The sequence below is a fragment of the Neolamprologus multifasciatus genome, chromosome 8 (assembly GCF_963576455.1).
Source record: "Neolamprologus multifasciatus chromosome 8, fNeoMul1.2, whole genome shotgun sequence".
NCBI lineage: Eukaryota > Metazoa > Chordata > Actinopteri > Cichliformes > Cichlidae > Neolamprologus > Neolamprologus multifasciatus.
This window is the reverse complement of record NC_140446.1, coordinates 7,816,938-7,839,029: the sequence shown is the minus strand read 5'-3', so window position 1 is coordinate 7,839,029 and position 22,092 is coordinate 7,816,938. Positions and strand designations below refer to the sequence as shown.

Genomic DNA, 22,092 nt, shown 5'->3' with positions numbered 1-22,092 from the left:
TGGAAAAGAGTTGGGTCTTTTATCTAAACAGAAGAAAGAAGAAGAGAAATAACTATTTATTATAAATCAGTGAAACACAGCGGGGCTTCCTTGGGTGAGGGTGTCTAGTGATAATGGCCGAAACACTCGATGAATCCAAGGTCCACTACTGACGATGTGTCAGATTTTAATATGATAACCTAGATCAGATCTCTAATCCCTAAACCTAACCAAGGAAGAAATAATGGCTCATTACCTTGGGTAAAAGACCGAACGATGTGTGCAGCTGGTAAAGTTTCTGGGCTGCCTCTTCTCTTAACAGCTATCCCTCAAGATTTTCTCCATTTAAAGCAATGCATTATCAGGGATTGTAACATCTAGTCCTTTTACTGAATCTGCATTGAAAAGTTTTTAAGTAAAATAAGGATTGAAAAGAGTTAGCTTCTTATTTTTTAACTCATACCCTGAATTTCTTTGATTTGGAAGCTGTTTTGATTCTGCTGCAGAAACAAGACTGTTCCATTTATAGTTTTGGCTGCTTTGCCCTTCCTTGCACTCTTATACTTGTTGCTCTGTGCAACTATTTGTTATTCCAATTAACTTTCCGTAAAGTGTGTTTTATTTATTTATTTACGTTTTATTATTATGTGTGACAAAACCCATAATAGGTGCAATAGGTAATCTGATTGTTTGTTTGTTTAATTTCCTATTACTATTTGCATAAAATACTATTTTGATACTGTTTTCTATTATTTCCTTATTGTAGCTTGATTTCATATAAAATATATAAAGCAACCTCTCTCTGTTTCTCCACCCCCCCTCCCTCCATTCCTACAGCAAACCCTTAATTGCTCGAGTCAACCTGCCTTTCTTAATAACAATCATATGTTTACTGAAAACAAACACACACATGCCATCTCTTAAACACGCGAAAACATGTACGCACTTATACACATGCAGACAGAGCATATACTCCCCACCATCAACTACTAATTAAGAGCTAATTATCTAGGCAAGTGTAAACAATCTCAGCAGATGGCAAAACCATGGCATTAGCACTAATGACCTTGAGCAGTGTGAGACCAGGGTCCTCAATTCAGGAACAGCCTTTCTCGTTATGATATGCTGCATTCATTAAAATGCCACACACACACACACACACACAAACATGCACACCGACAACCCAGGTTTCTATTAAACCAATTTTCATTCATTAAAAAGTGTCTTTGTTGTTCTTTACATACAAAGATTCACTAAACTGTATTCTCGTTGTGTTGGGGTCACTAGTTATATTTCATATTAATTATAAGCTTGTGAGGGAACTAAGAAATGTAGTTAGGTGCATTTATCATAGATGTGTAGTTATTCTGTCTTAGTTGCCTGCTGCTTACAGGTGTCATACGATTTTGCATGTATAAATCCTGCACTTATTTATGACTGAACAATCCTGGTCAAATCACCGAAACTGGACTAGCTCTTCATAGCTTGTGCAACCTACAGATACATGGATATGTTTTACTTTAAAGTTCTATATTAACTCTATTAACATACATACATTCAGGTATATTTAGTTTGTTTTAAAAAGAGTTGCAAGCACAGCACAGAAGGAAATGGAAATTTAAACTAGCAACAGTGAGGGTGAAGTGCTGCTAGCATAGTCCAGTTTAGTTTCTCATCATCGTCCTCTTTTCCTCCTGCCTGGCAGCTCCATATCCAAACCATCTCAACCTTGTCTTTGTCACCAAACTGCTCCACCTGAGCTCTCCCTCTCCCTCCCTCTACTAATTTCTAATCTTGTCCATCTCTGTCACTCTCAATGAAAACAATATCTTCTGCTTCAGACCTGCCTCCTGTCTTTTTGTCAGTGAGCCACAGGTGATTAACCTAAATGACAGGTGATTAACAATAAGCAATGAAGTGCCCCTGAATGTCCCATTGGATATATAGATATTTTTCCCATTTATTCCATAGGAAAATACAAAGAACAAACCTTAATGGGAAGCATTTACTGTAACCGAGTCTTTGAGAATATTGCATTTCTCCTGGCATAAGTCTCCTTCTAGACCTGAGACTAATAATGAATGCTTCCTCTCCATTTGGATCGCTACCTCGGAGCAGCAGTAGACACTTATTCAAATTGGCTTCAGAAGTGCCTGTCTTCTGCCTTGCCTCATGTTTATCAGTGTTAAGTATAAGTTGACATTCCTTGCCACGATTGTTGAAATACTGCTGGCATAACAAACACTCAAGCTCATTCTGACAATCAAAACAGCATTGTGACATTGTTTTTCTCACATGATTAACTTCAATGAGAGCGAGGAGAGTCCTTGCTGATTGGCCACAGACCTGTTCGGTGTGTTGTTTTTTTGTTTGTTTTTTTTGTACCCTTTTTTTTGTTTCTATTCCTCCTCCTTGACAGCTGCAACACTTCCCAAAATGTGTTTAATTAATTCTCAGTCTTTACCAATGATACTTATAAAGGAAGGCCTGCTTTTTTTCTTGCTTAAGTGAGTCAAAGAGAGATAACTAAACCGTGGAAGTTGGTCATAAATAACAAATTTAGTGACAGGGTGAGGAGTTTGGCCATTCAGCAGGGACTCTGATTACAGCCAGTGCTTGTCCACATGGAAAAGATCCAGTCAAGGCTGTTATGGCATCTATCTAGGAAGCCTCATGGATGCCTAAGTGTGGTATTTTGGGCATGTCTTACCTGGAGTAATCCCGAGTTAGAACTAGGACTTCCTGAAGAGATAATTAATATCTATCAGTGTGCTTGGGAACCACTCAGTGTCCCCTCCTGATGAGCTTGAAGTGGCTGGAATAAGGAAAGTATGGGCTTCTCTGCTCTGACTGCTGCCTCTGTGACCCAAACCTGGATAAGCAGTGGAAATTGGATGGATGAATGGATAGTGTTTGTTTGTTTTTATAAAACACACCATAAATAACACTTTATATACCTGAAATGTATGTTTATTAAAATAAGAAGAATAAAGAAGAAAAAGTAAATCTATTTTTTGAAGGATACACAGACTGTGGATATAGTAAATCAGACAGTTCCAGTAATTCCAGTAAATCTATTTGAAAAGTAGCTGAATAAGCCAGGGTTGTACATTTCACTCAGTTATTATAACACTGAGGTTTGCCTCATTGTTGAGCCGGTTTGTGGCTGCTGCTACATTTAGAGACTTTCCAGATCCCTTTAGATATTTTTAATAGCAGCTAGTGAAATATCTATGGACAGCACTGCTTTCCAAACAAAGGTCATGCTCTCCCCCTGCCAGCGTTGTTATCGCTCCTCTTGCTCCTTTTAGCAAATTAGTGAGTAACATGTGGCTTGTACATTTTGAGAGCATTCTCTGGATCTCAGCAAAGTGTTTTATGCAATCTCTCTTAATTAGATTTTATTCTTTTGAATCATTCGCACGATCAGCTTGCAACCATCTCGTTTCAGTCACTTTGTCGCATACAATGTTATCGTAGACGTAACACCCAAGTTGTCACGAATCCGAATGATCACGAAGCAGCAATGATATAGTGTATGACTCTGACGTGAATTTAGTGTCTCCGCAGTAAAAATGATATGACCCATATTATTGCAAAGGCAGTGCATTATCTTTAGCAGAGGTTTAAACACAGTTATACACTGCCAGTACTCCAACTTCAGCTGCTGTTCGACTCAAGGACTCGGATATTCTCCTGGCACTTCAGTGTTCCTTCAAGCACCCACTTTGTATTCATCTTTCTCTCACCGCACAACAACAACAAAAGAAAGGAAAAAATGCCTTTTTTCTGAAGCTACAGTTGTAATGACATAATGCTGTGTCACTGATAGTTCATCCGCACATTATAACGAATACAAATAGGGCAGCTGCAGGATGGCTACACAAAGAACACTTTCACAAAAACTCCTAAAAGGAGACATTATTCTTCATGGCAGCCAGACAAGGATGTTCTGCTGTGATGCAATTCTGAATGCACATTGGTCTGCACCTAATCATCCGTCTGCAAAGGTGGAAGAGGAACGGAGTTCGTCTTGTCAGGGCTGCGTGACGAAACGGTGACACTGAACGCACAGCTATCTGATACACGTCAGTGAGGCGGGATAGGCAGGGTGTCTTTGTGTGCGGCGAGGTGAGGGAAGCAAGGGAGCGCGCGCAAGCGTAGGGAGGGCACTTCGCTGATAGCGTTTGAGCGTTCAAATATGCTTTTGCGGAGCGCAAGAACAACCGTCCGCGTTCAACTGAGTTCGCACATGTAAAACACCAGCTGATGGGATGTCAATCGCAGGTGCTGCGCCTGTCATAGTGATGCTGCTGGCAGCGTAGTAAGTGATGGCTCTGACCTTCAGCGGTGACAAGAGAGCGAGGCAGCACAATTAAACTACGCTTCTGCATTTTCCCTCACTCTCACTCTCTCTTCCTTTCTATTGCTATTCTGTAATGACAGGTCACACCCACTGCCTTCCAATAACCAAAGTCCAATGCCTGCTGATGAGTGCAAGAAATCTTTTCCCAAACAAAAGCCTATGCAAGATTTATAAAAAAGGGAATGAAATTTGAGGAAATGAAGGGGGAAAAAGTATAGTTGTACTGTGCAAACATTCCAGAAAGTGCCTCTAAAAGCCTTAATGAGAAATGGATGCTCACTTTAAGTTGATGGCTATTGAGACAAAGTTTTTTTATTAGCCAATTTCTGAGTTAACAGTAAGAAGCGTGAGGATTGGACCCAAAATAGCTGATGGTTATTTTAAAAGTGAAACACGAGTGAAAGTGATAAGTCATACTATTCAGTGAAGATGTTTAAAAAAATCAGTTGTGCACCAAAAAAAGGACAGAAAAGCAAACAAGTGAAGGGACTGAATGAAGAAACTGAAAGAGGTCACCGACTCAAAAACAAAAAAGAGAGATAGAGCGAGACAGATTGAGTTAGGGATGTGTAAAGGACACGTGAAGCCCCACAATGCATGATGGAGATGTGATCTTCCCATAGACAGCGATGAGCGTAGGATGATGATGATGATGATGATGGATGACGGATGTTCCAACCTTGGCCCTCTTTGCAGTGTCATTAGGCAGCAAGGTTTGGGGAACCTGTCTGAATGCAGCATGCTGTGCGCTACCTATTCATCACTGCTGTGACTGCTGAAATCGCAAAGAATGAATGGTTCCAGTGGTGTCTGTGTTATGGAGCTTTGGTAAGTGAGGATTTTGACAAGTAAAATCTATGAGCTATAACCTCCCACAGCAGTCTTTAATTTTACTGCGGCATATCTGCTAGAAAGCTTTTAGATGAAATGAAATCAGAATGCAGTTGTGGCTTACTTCCTTTTCTGGTCGCGTGTCCATGTGCATGTTATCCGATTGGAAATTTTAAAACCGTGACACAAACTGAAGGCTTTTACTTCGATTTAGTTGCACTGCTACAGAGCAAAGTGTAAAACAAATTTTCCGAAGCTAACAGCTTCAAACTGCACAGTAAATACAGACGCGTGCCTCGCGTTAGAGATGGTTTTTTTCTTTTTTTCCGTTTGTTTGATCAGCATTAATCTTCAAAGCTGTATTGTATTATAGGATTATGAAAGATTAGAATTCTGACTTATAGTTTTTTCCTGGTTGTTTGTTTTTTCATTTTTTCTGGACAGTGCAAAAAATCTATCAGGGACTACAGATAAAAATTCGCCTTTTCTATACTGGAAGCAATATATGTGTTGTGCTTTCTTCCTAATAAACTAAAACCGTGATTTCATTCAAGCTATATTACAGATGTTGTCGCCAAATCACCATATTGGTAGGTCCAGTATGTATCAAGTTTCCTCGGGATTGTTGGGAGATTATGCAGTGTGATTGAAAACGGGCACCGTATGCCTGAGAGCACCTTACATAAATCGAATGGATTTTTTTTTTTACCCCTATAAAGTGAGAGACCAGAGTGGCTCACTAAGAGCAGTGGAGGGGCTGAGTGTGTGTTTTGAGTGCCCGCTTCTGGACACATACTCATCAAACAATGGGAGACATGGTTAGGGGGGTGGGAGGTATATCTGTCAGTCACAGCGCAGCCAATACACTTCCATTTGAGGAAGCTGTCAGTCACCCGGTGCAGTAATGGTATGGTTGTCACCAGAGTAGGAGGCTGGAGTAAAGGGAGGAAGACGAACTCATTTGGTAAACTGGAGGGAGAAAAGCTGCCACTTCCCTGAGACGCCACCTGTAATCGCTACCTACAGATTTGACATAGTCAGTGTGAGGCTACAAAGATGCCTGAATTAGTTAGCTATCTGGGGCTATTTATGTTAGGATTATTTTTCATGTAAAATAAAAACAAAACAGTTTGACACAATTTCAGTTTTTCATCGTGGCACATTATCCTGCTGGAAGCAGACAGTCAACATCTTTTATTTTATTTTTTGGTCTGCTCATAACAGTCTGGCTATTCTCCTCTGACTTCTGGCACGAACACGGCATTTTTGCCCAGAGAACAGCTGCTTACTGTATACTTTGTCTGTTCTCCATAAACCTCAGTAGCAGTTATGTGGCAAAATCCCAGTAGTTCAGCAGTTTCTGAAATACTCATGCAAGCCATTCTGGCATCATTCAAGGTGACCTAAATGACCTTTCCTCCCTATTCTTATTGCTCACTTTGAACTTAACCAGGTCATCTTGAGCATGACTATGTGCCTAAATAAGTTGGTAGTATGTAATTGACTGATTAGATATTTGGTGTACCTAATAAAGTGATCTGTAAATATATTTATTAACAAGAATACACTTGCAGAAATTCTGTTCGGGTAGATTTTCAACATCTTTCAATCCTGTTCATTCTTCCCGGTTCACAAAATATATATATATATATAAAAAGCTTTGTAAGCTTTCCCTGTGCCCTTTTGACATTTTCCTCTTTCAGTTTTTAAAGAGGTTTGTTTACTCTAAACACTCCCTAGCACACCTGTATTGAAAAAGATGCTCTACTTCAACCTCCAACCACTGAAAGAAGAGTGAAAAAAACAGAATCCGATAATAAATATTTTTTACATTGACTTTAAAATGCTTTCTACCTGAACATGGGAAGAAAGTTTTTGTAGTTAAACTTGAGACTAAACTTTTGACTCCTCTGAATAATGAATGAAAGCACATTATCAGTTATTGCTTAACCTCTTCTAGGCTTTCTAAATGTCAGCAGCACACAGCTTTGGATACATCATGCTACGTCATCGTAGCCAATCATTTTATTCTTTTGTCATGTATTCTTGTTATAGCTTGCAAGCGTTCACACGACTGTTACACAATGCCACTTGTCTCAGAAAAATCGAAAAGACTGAAGTATGCTTCTTCATGGAAACTTCCCGTGCACCCCATGCATCCCACTTACCAGCAGCTTCTCTGATGTATTTCTCTTTTTCGTAGCATCACCAGACCTTATTTTAAGCTCTGACTTCCTCCTGCCAACCTTAAGATTTGCAGCACCTCCACCTGAACAGTCAGTGGCTGATTTGTCAGCTGTGGCAATAGGTTGGCGATACTTCTCTATTGCGTTTCCTGGTAGTTAGGCAGAGAACAGGGATGAGTTCTGCATATTTAGTCATTTTCTTCTCAATCTCTCCTCTTTGAGTCAGCTGCAGCGCTTTTATTGCTGGAGCCCACAGTCTGGTCACAGAATCAAGTTGCAAATCTCCCTTGTATAACAAAGCCTCCTCTCCAAGTCCGCCTACAGTTTGCCCCTCGTATCGGAGGTTTTGATGCTGGCATCTTGCTGGTGGTACCAGCCACCTCCTTCTCCCTCAGGAACTGGATCTGATTCTGGCACCCTGCTGGGTTCTCGTGGCTGCCTCTTTATCTCTACGACTTCTGAGCGTTTTTTTTTTTTTTAAAACTGCTTTATTGTTTCTCCACTTGAACCAAACAAGTTTTGCAGTATAGTTTTTCAGCATGGGTGGAGGTTTTTGGTATCTATGGCACACTGCCATGCCCGTGGCAGCTTGCAGACATTTGATGTCTGATGAATCAGCACGCTTCCTTCGGCACTGTCTCAACCATTTTCTTTTTCTTGTGCATTTCGCTCTCAGATTGTGTAATTTTTAAAATCTCTATATTTTTCAGGGGTTTTTTTTTTTTCATTTTTTGGGTGTTTTTTTTGTTTATAAACAAGCGGTGTATGTCCTAAAAGATACGGTAAATACGATTGTAATTATTCTTCAAAATGAGAGACTTTTTAATTGCAGGGATTCTTGGTCCACACTGCTCCGAATCTGTAGAAAATGAGCAGTATGTGAGTTTTAAATTGTCAGCTGAGGCTTTCGTGCTCTGCTTTTTTTCATCTGCACTCCTCAAGACGTAAAAGTTTGACAACTTTGAAAGGTGTGAGCTTCATATTTAATGTGAGACTCATTTCATATTCTGTGTTAAGACAGCACTCACACACACGTGTTTAATAATAACAAAAATAACTGTTGTTGTCTTACATTGTTTCTGGTTACTTTGTTTTCTCACACTCTTCTACTTCTCTTCTATGACCAGTTTCATCACATTTACAAGAACCATATTAAAATGACGGATGATCTGATGTCGTCGTTTTGGTGTTGTTCCCAGATCATCATGAAAATGTTGTTCCAGGTTCAACATTGCAAGTGACCAATCACATTATTGTGACGTTATTCTTTTGCGCACCAACCCATTCGTGCATTTATGAAATTCTAATGTTGCAAGGACAATATCAATTCTGCTTAGCGTTTATTAAAGGGTTAGGGTCAGGGTTAGGGTCAGGGTTAGGGTCCGTTGATCGGCGGACAAAGGCGGTTTCTCGCAGCTTAAGTACAGTTTTTTGTTTTACGCCGGTTTTTCCCGAAGTCGCAAAAGTATGACATCACAACATTCTGATTGGTCACTTGCAATGTTGATCCTGGAACAACCTTTAGTATGATGATCTGGGAACAACACCAACACGAGGATATCAGATCGTGCTTAAAATGACCCCCCCCCCCCCCCCCCCCCAAAAAAAAAAAAAAAATAAAAAATAAAAAATGAAAATAAAAAAAAACAGAACAATATTTGAAGCAACATTTTTCTCTTTGGTCCTTGTTTGCAAAATCTAGAAGTCTGTAGGACATAATTTGACATAAACTCATTCTGCACAATATATAGAAGCCTCAGTGCCCACTGCCTGCAGCCCCCTTTGCAATAAAATATCAAGTCCTAATACTCACCCAAGGCTTCTGGCTTAAGAGGTTCTGTGTGCACTGATGTAAATAAAACCCTTGTTTTCCCCCATAACCTAATCCTTGGACTTTATTATACACTTTAGGGGATGTTTTTGTACCTCCAGCCTTATAATCAGCGCTGCTCCAACCCACTTTCATCTTTTCATCCTCCTCTTTTATGCTTTATCCACTTTCCCTCATTCTTTCCTCTGACCTGGCTGTACTGGCATAATATAGTGTGGCTTGATCACAAATAATACTCAAAACTCATTAATGAAAGATTACGGTTTCTCTGAATAGCCACAGTGAGCTTTCATTTGGTGCCCATATAGGCCGTGGTACAAAGAGCCAAACACAAAAAGAACAAACATTGACCCCTGCAGGAGCATGAACGACCTTAGCCAGCCTTTTGTGCTGTGATTTGAAGACGTACCCTTGACAAAAAGTAAAGACCCCACTACTAATAAGCAAAAAGGAGGAAATGTTTAAACGAGAAAAATCGTGGAAAAAAATAAAGAAAAGCTAAACCTGGCTTGATGTGTTCTCCTATTAAACTAATCCACATGTGTGCCTTCTTGCTGTTTTGGTTCACCGAATACTTGCATTTGTAGCCGGTACAATCAGCAAGAGGAAAGGAAAACAGCGACCAAGCTAACCATCCTTACTTTGGGAAAACATAGCATGAGGTCAAAGAAGAATGTATGGTATAAGGTAAGAAGAGCTAATTGGCTTGCTGAGAAATGAAACCAGCGCCATCTATTCAGTTGGCTTTATATAGACTTGCCCTTCGTTAGGTAGGCACAAAGAGGACAAAGCAATGATCATGATGTTTATTAAGGGGAGGTGGAGTAGCGACTCACGGCCTGAATGTTTGTGCATGTATGTTTGCTTGTGTCGGGAGAGGACAGAGGGTGGTCTCCTTGTTTATACGTATATGCCTTTGTCTCAGTGTGAGCATCAGAGGATGAGTGCGAAGTTGCCAACAGAGACGGGGATGAGATGGATGAGGTGGGCGATGTGTATGTGCATGCAGCTCTGCTTGTGTCAAGAGCCCAGTGGCATGCCTCACATTGTATGTGCTGAGGGGAAAAAGTCACCAGTGAGTATTTGCCTGCTGCTTGCATTAAATCACACAGATGTGCATCTTTGTACCAAAAAAAATCAGCAGGCAAGAGTAGAAATATGCAGAAAAACAAGCAGTCTACAGTGTGCATCTTTTTATATAAAAGATGTGAATCTAAAAGATCAAAAAGGAGAAATGAATAATAAAAAAATAAAACAAAATAAAAAGATTATCATAGAGAAACCCGTGTTAACATGACATTTATTTAGGCATCTTCTTTTTTTTTTATCCTTCCAACAAATAACTACTGTGTGGCAATAACAGAGGCTGACTAAAAAGCCAATTGTGGTGCATTAAAAGCCTTCTAACAAGGCCATGAAGTGGAATTGTTTCCTGCCACACTCCAAAGTGAACAAGTGTTGAATTGGGCGAGAAGCTGGATAATGGCCTCTCCTTCAAACTACCTCAGCTATCAAATGCTCTCCGTATTGACCTGCGCTAATCATCTTCACAAAGTGGCAATTTAGACAATTATCCCCCCAAATTTCTCTTTTGAAATAAGTATTTTATCAAATGAATCCAGCACGCTGTGCCCACTCATCTTAAGAAGATTTTAAAAGGCTTAAAGGTCAATTTTGTAACTTTTTTTTGACCATATTCATTACAGGTTTTAAAAGTTAAAACAATGCTACTTGGGTGTTTTTCAACTGATGCCAGTTGAACATTGAGACCAGGTTTATCTCTGGTCTTTCCAAAGCATGATCACATTAGAAATTAGAGTAAAAGTAAATTTTTGGTGTTGGAACCCATTGGTCAAAGAAAAAATAACAAATTAGGGTCTGCCTACACGTCTCATATTTACCTGTTATCATTTTCACTTTATTTCAGAGGCCATATGTTGTCTTGTTGTCAGTAAACTCCTTTAACAGTGGACCAGTGGACCTTTGCAATAGCTGTTTTTAAACCGCATCAATTGTGGTACCAATTTATGTGCCCAAAAGTCATAAAAAAGACAACTTCCCCACTTTTTTCATACTTATTTTAACATTTTAACACCTGAAAATTCTGTTTAAGCTTGGGAGAAAATATCCTTTCTACACTGAGTAATATTTAGTGGAATTGATTTGTGCAGATTACTCACAGTTAATAGTCTGTTCAGATAAAAATAAATTCATTCCACAAGATTTGGCAGGCTGAAATGTTACGATGGTGGCCAAGACCAGTGTGAAATGTGTTATTTTGTGGATGGCTTGTCGTCATCGCAGTTCATTCACACACTGAACTATAAATTTGGCTCGTTAACAACAACGCACGGATGTTAGGTTTAAGTTCAAGTTGTAGTTTGGCAACGTTTTGGTGTGTGCGCGAGCTTGCTTCCACGTTCACTTCATAGCGGCTGTAGCATGCAGAGGAAGTGAACGATAGGAGTATGGTCCTCTCTTTTCTCCCTTTGTCTAGCCTTCCCCTGCTGCAACCCATCCATACATTATTAAGTAGTAAAGAACATTGTTCCACAGCGTTAATTTTTCAGCAGGCCAGGGGTGGACTGCAGATACATCCCATCCTTAAGCCATGGTTTACTCAGGTTGCTGATGCATACCGTCTCGTATAGAGTTCTGTGTATATCAACAGTGCGTGTTCATTATTTCCCCTGACTGCACTTTTTCATCATACAGCTCAAGTGGTGAGCGTTTTTTTTTTTTTTGTCTTCCCTCTTAATGTTTTAGAACGACCTAATTCTTTACCTGATATAAAGAAGTCTTCACTGACGTATAAATCAACAGGAAGTCTTGCTGTACAGTACTTCAGTTTGGAGCATGCAAGGTCATTTAAGATGTTTCATGCAGCCATATGATACTGACGCATGAGATGCTTTTCAGCTTTATTGTGCCCCATAATACAGCAGTTGATTTGGCTCCATAAACATCATAGCTTAATATGCTCAGTGCACTGTGCCCCGCGCGCCACCACTAAGGAGATTTTTCTTTCTAGATCTATTGGGAAATTAAACCAGCTTGTTCCTAAGTAAGCACATACAGGCACACCAATACACATACATACTTTTTTTTTTTTTTTTTTTGTAGAAACAGGAAATTACACAACGGTGACATGCAATAGAGTGGCATTTATTGGCGCACAACCAATCACATTTTCCTTTCATTTCTTGTACATAATCTGTTTTTTTTTTTTTAATTTATGCAGCTCTGTTTCTTAGCGTTACCTGCTTAGTCTAGATTTGCAAGTCATTATTGACACTTGTGAAGGATTGCTGCAGGTTAAGTGATAAAAGTAAGCATACAAGCTGACGGCTTAGCCTGTCGTCACTAAAGGTTAACTCATAGATTTATGAATGCCACCTCTCTTTGCTGAGGCCGTTTAAAGAAGTAGACATTTTTGATATTTTAGTTGCTGTGATTTATTGCTATCCCTTCCCCATATTGGGTGGCGTGAGAACTGAGAAAAGAACAGTGAGTGATGCTAGTTTTCACACTTTTTAAATATTCACGTGCTTAAAAAAAAGAGCTCTTTGGCTTTTCACAGCAATGTATTGTGTTATTGTTTTCAATATCCCACACCAGTGTTTTCCTGCCTTTGCAGATTGTCAGCCATTTGAAACAAAGTGAGAGGTACTTGCAGCACATCATAATGTTGCAGCTTTTTTTTTTCTCCATTCGCTGAGAAAGCGAAGATATCTCACCGAAAACACGTGGAAGGAAAAAATTGATATAAATTAGAATTAATGTGCTGTCTTGTAGCGTCTTACATAGCGCCTTCTACCACTATGTATGTAAATGGAAATGACATAAACATAATAACATCAAATCTGATGAGTGCTGGATGTAAATAGCATGCGGACATCTACAAAGAAGAATATTTAAACCTACAATAAAAAAAGGGGTAAAAAAAAAAAAAAGAATCGCTTCTCATTGGAACCGGGCGTCTTCTCTTGTCCACTGAGAGTCTGTCTCCTGGACAGCGCAGGGGTCTTTTGCAGTGGTGGAGGGCTTCCAGTTGAACTAAAATCATGAGCGTAGAGCAGACCAGCAAGAGTAGAGATTATTGGCTGGCAGGGTGGTCTCCTGGGAAATGCAGTTGTACAGGCAAAGAGGAGGAGGTGTCACTGAACCATGAATGAAACAAAAAGGGAGCCAACAATAAAATAGTGAAGCTTTGTGCTAAAGCAAGATGTGTCTCCTTTATGTAGTATGCTACATATGCTATGTATGTGCATATGAACAGAACAGTGAGCTGCTCACTGGCTTTGTATCGTGAATTTGTGTACAGTATGTGTAACTGTGTGGACACAGGGTAGTGGAAACCAGCAGCTGGACTGGATTTGAGTGTCTCTCAGGGATGAGCAAAATATCAGTCAGCACAACCACACACGCCTGCCAAATCTTCCTTTCGTTCTCTCTGTGTGTCTCTCACGCACGCACATACACGCACAGACACGCACAGACACACACACACATTCAAAGTATACAGTTTCGTACAGACATACATTCACTGGCACAATCTGGATCATTTCCCTTCCAGAGCGCACACGGACACACACACACACACACACACACACTGTGAGCAAGAGGGCCAGAGCAGTGTGCTAAATAAAATTAGACAGTAGAACAGATTTTCACACCCAGCGGGACCATTAGCAGCTCAGTTAGACCACCAGCAAACTTCCATCCTCATCAGCATCACAAACACATTTTGACACCTGCCATGAAAGAATGGCACGCACACACGGCGGGACACACACACACACAAAAACACACACACACCTACACATGCACACATCATTTAGAAACAAACAAATCACATGTGGACAGATATATACGAACGCTTAGACACCTCCAAACTCACATTCGTTCCACATTATAAATCGATGTGTAGCAGTAGGTTTATGAAAATGGACTGTAAAAGCTATAATCAAGCACCTGTGCGTGAGTGCATGAGTTTGTCTCCATGTGTGGGGCCCCCAGGCTGCAGCTGAAATATGTATGCTGTGTCCGGCAACGTTGAGCCCCTGAGGATTGAGCTAGGAGGGAGGTTGCTACTCATGGCTGCCACTGCAGCACCACAGCCTTCTGGGAGCTGGAAAGTACTTCGTTATCTGTGGAAATTCACTGCTCCGTTTTGCACTGGCCACAAAAAAATCTGAAAAAATAAATGTCATCTGTAAAGCCGCTGAGCTGTATTGACACGCACTTGCATCTATTCAAATGATGTGCTTTCACGGGGATATTTTTCCTTGAAAACGGACACAGGTACCTGCTTTACCTTTATTTCAGTGCGTATTTCACCGCCGTTTGAAATAATAATAATAATAATGATCCAAAAGGAACTCTGCCTGAGGTCATAGACTCATTATGCTGAAGGCGAGTGCGTCAGTGATCTGGAAAAAAGAAATCACATTGCCAGAAAGCAACAGTGAACAGATAAAGTTTAAAAGTTGCAGACTTGTGCGGAAAGAATATGTTTGTGTCGCAATTACAATCTTCAGAATATTTTCATACATGTTATGCATTATGTATAAGTAAAGTATTTTAAATGATGTTTTATACGTGTGGCATTAGCACCTACAGACTGCTCTTTAAAAAATTAGATGTTACATGTGCAGCATAAATTCACAAAATCTTGTTTTCTGATGTAATCAGATGGTCGATGGTCTTATTAATTCACTTACTTCTTATTTATGCCCGTTTAAATCATGTCCGGTATTTCACATTGCTCCACAAAGCACCTTTATTTTATGTGCCTTATAAATAAACCGACTTAAAATGGTGTTTTGACCTTTTTAAGCTAGCCAAAGGTATTTGGAGTGAAATAGGAGAAATATTCCTGACTATAGGTCTTGTTTTTAAAATTTAATAATATGAGTTCTCCTAAATTATGAATTCTCACCCCAGGGCAGGCATTTGTACCTGGCAACGTTTTCATTAATGAGAGAGCCGATTTAATTGACTGTGCTGCAGACTCGGTTTTGAGTCCGCATTTGACACACTACCCTTCACCTTTGCATGCACACACAATTATATACACACACACACAGTGCTTTGAGCTGGCATGGCCCCAGGGAGCATCTCCTGGCATGGACTTTGCTGTATGCAAACGAGGGGGACTCTAACACCCAGTAATCCTTTGTATTTTACAGGAAGCATGCAGTCGAATAGTGGAAACTTAAGTTGGGTCTGTCTGCGAGTTCATTTGTAGCACTGTTCACACTAATTGGAAGTGTATGAGAGCTCACTGGTGGCATGAGACAGAGCATCCAATGTGTTTTCTAAGCCTTTTTATCTGCGCTAATAACTGTGTACAGTATGAACTGTAACAGCAAGATCTCAAGTGGGTGGTATGTCATTAAAATCTCGATACTTCAGTTCTCATCTTTGTCTCACAAAGTGATAGCAGCATGCTGCACATTTATACTTCCTGTAGTTGTGTGAAAATCATTTCCTCTGAGAAAAAGCATTGATTATTATTTTAAAAAGCATCATTAAATCCTGTCACATGTAAGTGTTTACCGTATTAAAGTGTCAGGAAATTGTTGCTAGAGTTACTCCATGTTGCTAAAGTGCTGTCAGCATAAAGAATGTATAACCAGCCATGTGCACAGGAAGCACAGATTCCCATATGGGTTAATTGTGCATCAATCTGTTGGTAATGCTACGGGTCACCGGTAGGGAAGGACTGCATTCCTGCTTTCTACTCAAAAAGATATGAGCCGTGTATTGCTTATTACATTATTCCCCTCGTGATCCCACTTTTGTTGTAATTATTATGCAGAAAGCACAATTAAAACACGTTTCATATTCATATGAGAAAGATATCCATTTTTAAGACAGGACTGTTTTTATTATAGATGGCATTTGTGTGTTTTATTGAGAAATACAATCGACCTTTATTTGCTCTCCACATTTAAGCCTGGAGACCCACCAAAACACCGGTTCAGTTCTTATTAACATAAAACATTTTTTTTTTATTTGTTGATTTTTTTTACATGGGGTCATGTTGTATGCAATGTTTTGATTACTAATTGTTAACAAAAAATTATTAATTACTTCTGGGCCTAAGTTATTATACTCCTAGAGTGCTTTGGCACTGCATGTGCTGATTGTACTGTTAGATAACACTGATGAGCTCTTACGGACGTCCTAATGAGAGGAGCTACTGGAGATATCATCAGTGATCGGTGTTTTCTTTGGCCTCACACTGCCCTGTGCTTGAATGGATATGTGTTTCTGCGTGATACAGTGCTTGCCTTTCATTTGCATGTGCCCCCCCCACCCCCCTTCTTCCTTCTTTTTCACGGCATTGCTTCCTCTTGTCTCTTTCCCCACTCCACTGCTTCCTCTCACCTCATGCTCTTTTTATCTGTCCCTCGAAGATAAAAGCAAAGCGTGCATCGCGAGGGAACGATTAGTCTCGGCCATCTCAAATAACTATTGTATGTCTCAATCACCCTCATTCTCAAACTATCTCCTCCAGTGCCAGGCGTAGCATTAACCCACACTGGAGAGGCCCTGGCACTCCAACTCTAAAGGCAGCTTAGAGTCTATTTTACATTTTATCTCATTACATTTGCATCTGCTAAGCCCTCTGTCTGCCATCCTCATCGCTTATAGATCATTCACTCATTTTTTGTCTTATATCACTTAACCTAAGTGTTCATTTTTCTTTTCGTTCATTGTGTGTTCTGTCTTTACACTGACAAAGACTTCACAGTGTGACTTCCTGTTAGCTGTGTCTGTGGTTTGACTGAACTTTTTGTGCCCCTGCTGTATGGTGGTTTTCTTCGTGTTTGACTAGATTAAGGGATCAGATTTTAACAGAACGGAAAAGGCTCGCTCCTGAAAATGCTCAGTGGTGATGTGAGTCGAATTTAGCAGATAAATGCTGTGTGTTAGCTCGCTGAGTCTTCTTATATGTGTTATAAATATTTATGCATGTCAGCCTTAGCACAATACTCAGGTTATCAAGTGAGAAGTCAAACCAAAAGCTGTTGATAAATATGCATCGAGAATTTATGAATATTCATTATTGAATCACTGAAGTGTGTTTTTGCACTTTTGAACTTCCAACAACTACCATTCATTCCCTTATCATTTTTCTTGATGTTCTTCGTTATGTAACTTTGTATCCGCCTCAGTCTATCACCTTGGTTCTTGACGACCGAGGTATTTCAGAAAGTTCTTCAACATAATTTAACATAGTAATTAAATCTGCTTTATATTTCTCTGGAATGACATGATTAGTCATCTGACTCTTTCGTAACTTGTCTGTAGAATACACGTGGCTGCGCATTCATGAGCTCCTACAGCTAAAATACAGTAAAATAAATAAGGTGCTTATTTGACTCTCTGATATTTTTAGGATATGCCAACCTGTTGGGACACTGTGTGAAGTGCTTAATAAAAATTGTGACGTAATCATTAATCAAGTTGTAAATTAATTAAATGTTGTATCGGGTAGTTTAAAGACAACAGTTTCAGATGTTTCAAACTTTTTTTTTTTGAAAATATTTTTATTGAAAAAAGAAAACAACAGTACTTGCAGTTACCAAAATACAATCAACCTTTCTTCATTTTCCTAAGTAAATAAACTTATATATATATATATGAAAAAAAAACAACGCATTCTAAAACAAAGACACCCCCCCCCCCCCCAGTCCCACACAGATCAACACAACCATCAAACATATTAGAGGAATATAACAGTAACAGAAGTACATTTAAACAGGCAATACCTCTAGACTAGCAAAATAAGAGATAATGGGTTGCCACTTGTGAAAAAAATTTGGCTGTGCAACCTCTCAATGTATATTTAATTTTTTCAAGTTTTAAGAAAAACATGACATCTTTAAGCCACCGGGTAATAGTAGGATACTTAACAGACTTCCAATGCAACAATATTAGACATCTCGCTAATAGGGATGTGAAGTATATAATATTCTTTTGTGTGGAATCAAGTGTAAGTGAGCGAACAGGAATCCCAAATACAGCAATCAGAGGACAAGGACGAAGAGTTACCCCAAGAACAGTTAGATGTTTCAAACTTGTGAAATTTCTCATTTTGAATTTTGATGTGATCTATGTGTTTAAAACAAATTAAGAACCTTGAAAAACAAAGAAAAACCTTGAAGGTCTGGAAATCTATTTATGATGAGTAAAATAAGCAGTTTTTTTTGTGAAGGACAATAAATTGCTAATCCAGATTCTACATGTATCACAGCAGCTTTGGTCTGTAGTCTGGATTTCAGGCTATACTGCACTGCCGGAAGTTTTGATCTTGTGGACAGAAGTTTGTTTTTAGCAGCGCTGTTCATCTGTTCATCTGCATTTTACTGTAAGGGCTCCTGTAAAGGTTCCACTCAACTTTTATCTGTGAATATAGGAACAAAAAAAAAAAAACTAGAAGCAAATGCAAACTATATTATGTTCCTCCATGATCAGCTACTGTAACATACATACATTTAGTATGAAGAAGAATCTTTAGTAGTTAATCTAAGTCTGTAATTTTAAGTGAAATGCCTGTAAATCATCTTTAGGCTTCCACTGTTTGACTTTCATCCCCTATTTTTCTCGCCATTCCTTCACTCTTATCAGTCTACCTCCAGTGGATTTGTCGAGCCAGAATAGAGGAACAAAATATCAGCGCTATAGATCATTTTGACAGTTTAATTTCAATGCCTGATTATCAGTCAATTTGATAATTATATTATCCAACCATCCAATTAATGTGTTCTATATTTACAATGATCATCAAGTAAGCGGTCCATTTTTGCATCATTTATTAAGGGTGAGATATTAGAGCCACGAGAGACCTTGACAGTTTTGCTGTGCAGCTTCTTGATTGAGATATAAAAATCACTGTGTGTCTATTGCGACGTTCACTATGGGCACCACCCTACAGAGAGCTTCTCGCCGGTCTTCCTCAATCCATTCCGTCACACTCAACAGAGCGTGTTCAGGAAACACAGAAGGAGCGAAAAACAGAGCGATACAGAGTGGAGGCGAACAAATGATGAAAGGATTTCATGCCTCCTCCTTGGCTTTACTCCTCTCCTGTCTGCTCTGTCTAGCTCGGAGGAAGGTACTGCACTGTGCCAATGAGCTACTGACACACAAGTGCACAGAGCAGGAGATGCAGCATCAATCCTTCATGACTTGATGCTTTTGCTTCTTCTTCGCGGTTAGTCAGACTTCTCTGAGACATTAAGAGTAAGTCAAAATCACCCACAGCAGACGACAGTGCATCGTATCAGATTAGGTAGCTCCGAATGGGACACATTCACAGAGGGTTTTCCATCTGGAGTGTGTTTAGATGCCAGTGATAAATAAATGCAACACAGTTTACTTTGTCTTAAATGAGATCCCAGCATCTGACCACAGACAATCCGTAACAGTCAGAGAGATGTAAGCATCAGTTACATTTGGCTCCCCGTTTAAGTGTATTTGAAAAGTTTCCGAGGACTCTGTGCTTGCTTCTCGTCTGTGCTTACATTATCAAAGTTAATGTGATTCCTTCAATCTTATCTAAAGAACTCAGTTTTCCTGACATTCTTTTGTCCATGTATTTGTGTGTGTGTGACATTTAAGAGTTTGCATTGTTCACTGTTTTCCATTAACTGGTCTGGTAAGACTTTAATTCCAAACATTTGTCTTTACAGATGACGTGCCTCCCTACTTCAAGACTGAGCCAGTGCGTAGCCAGCTCCATCTGGAACGTAACAGGCTGGTGCTGACCTGCATGGCTGAGGGAAGCTGGCCACTAGAGTTTAAATGGATCCACAATAGCACAGAATTAACACGCTTTTCACTGGAGTACAGGTGAGCACAGGCTGATGAACTGTAACTGACTAGTCATGTATATATTTGGTGAAATTAGGATTAGTATTTACCTTTTTGCCATTAGCTACAGGCCTACTGTAAGAGATTAACTATGAAAGTCCCATTCAATCAGGAGCAGAGATTAGTCATTGACCCCTGGTAGCCACTGGTCGCTAATTCACGCTAGCGTGAAATTGATTGGAAAGAGGTGCACGGTGTTGCATTGAAAACCTCCTTTGAGGTTTGAGTTTGAGTACACACCAAGAGGAAGTGAAACTGTGAAAAATTGTGACAAAATTGTGGAGTCTGTTTGCACTAAAAGTAAAATGTGCTGGTTGCAGCAGTCGGGCACAACTTTTCAAAAGGTTGTAACTTTTACCGTGAAAGCAAACAATGTCCAATTCCAGTTTGCAGTGAACTTTTCACAGTTTCTCAGAGTATAAATGGCAAGTGTTTGCAGACAAGTTGGCATCTTCCATGAAAACTACAGGTGAGTACAGGAAGGTTTTTGGTGCAGCACCCTCTTTACAAACTCGTTTCACCTCTGACAACCAGCTCCAACTGGCTGGTAAATACAAAGGTTGTCGATCGTCCTCTAGGTCAGTGTGACTGAGACCTTATCCGAAGTCATTTCACAGTGTCAGCACGTTAAGCAGGTTATTCCAGATGTCCTTCTCCCCAGACAGACTTTGTAGTTCCTCCTTGGAACTGGATTTCGACTACTAGTTTTTCAGTTGTTACCCATTTTTCATGAGCACAGGTGAGGGTCGGGATGTAGATGGACTGGTAAATCAAAAGCTGCACCTTTCAGCTCTGCTTTCTCCTCACCACGACAGTCCGGTACAATGCCTGCATTATCGCTGACGCCACACTAATCTCCGAGTCAAGCTCACGCTCAGTCTTCCCACCACTCGTGAATAAAATCCCACAATACTTGAACTCTCTTGCTTGAAGGATGGTTTGAATTTGACCTAAAAAAAAAATCCTTCAAAGGGACCTGGTCTTGTAGCCACAGGTAGCCTTACTTATATTTTTTGATGAATTATTCTGATGCTACAGAGAAGAAGCATGGGCTATGTAAGAACATCTTCTGCACGCTATTCCAGTTAGATAGGTGTTTAATGCTTGTTTGATGAAAATATTTTTTTAAAATCAAATTTATTTTATATTTAAATTGAATCAGTGTAATATTATGGCTCTAAAAGCAAATCTTTATTTCATTTCCACTACTGCCGTAGTAATTCTCAAATTCAGTAGGGCAGTGTGGTACTCTGCATGTGCATTTTTAATTAATCCTGGTCATAATCCATCAAACATTAGTGCATTATAAATAAAGAAATGGCTTATTCTTGCTTCTTTTCTTTTATTGCCTCTCTCTCTCTCTCTCTCTCTCTCTCTCCCCCCCCCCCCCCCCTTCTCCCTCGTGCCTCCGTGACCTCCATCACTCTCTGTCTCTCTCTCTCTGGAGAGGCTGCAAACAAGCGAAAGACGTGAATGAGGGTTAGCGCAGGAGATAAACCGTCTTTAATGGTAACTGGAAGATCCCAATCACGAGGCAAACATTGCTCTTATCTCAGACAGCAGTGTGCCTTCACTGAGGGTTTCCGTGCGCATGTACATGTATGTGTGCAGACAGCAGTACAAATGAAGCGCCGGACGATTGATAGAAAGCTTGCTGACGCGCAGCAGATCTTAGCAGAACCGTTGTGTTCACATGTGAAAAAGAGAACAAATGTGAAAACAACAGTGGCCGAACATAGAAGCAACATCGGGGTTGTTGATGGAAACGCTTTCTTGGTATAATCTCTGGAGACAGATAAGACCAGAGTGAGAACAGCAGAGCAGGAAGGGCAGAAGTGAGACACACAGCTGCTGGAGGAATTGATGAGAATGGACTGTACCTGAGAAAACCACTGCTGTTGGACGCTTTGGGCCACTTTGACTGTGTTATTGGGAGAGTGATTGAGTGACGCTATGGGTGATTAAACAAGTACTCAGGCACAAGGCTGGACAAGGTTATGTGTATGTGAGTG

At 39.9% G+C, this 22,092-nt stretch overlaps 1 protein-coding gene across 7 annotated transcripts in view; it reads left to right on the top strand.

Moving 5' to 3' along the window:
* sdk2b (sidekick cell adhesion molecule 2b) overlaps positions 1-22,092 on the top strand; it is a 292,041-nt gene that overhangs the window by 177,368 nt on the left and 92,581 nt on the right. For all 7 annotated transcript variants that reach the window (XM_085170970.1, XM_085170968.1, XM_085170966.1 and 4 more), the window contains exon 2: positions 19,900-20,059. In XM_085170970.1, coding sequence (XP_085027096.1) covers positions 19,900-20,059 — 160 coding nt within the window. The remainder of the gene's footprint in view (positions 1-19,899; positions 20,060-22,092) is intronic.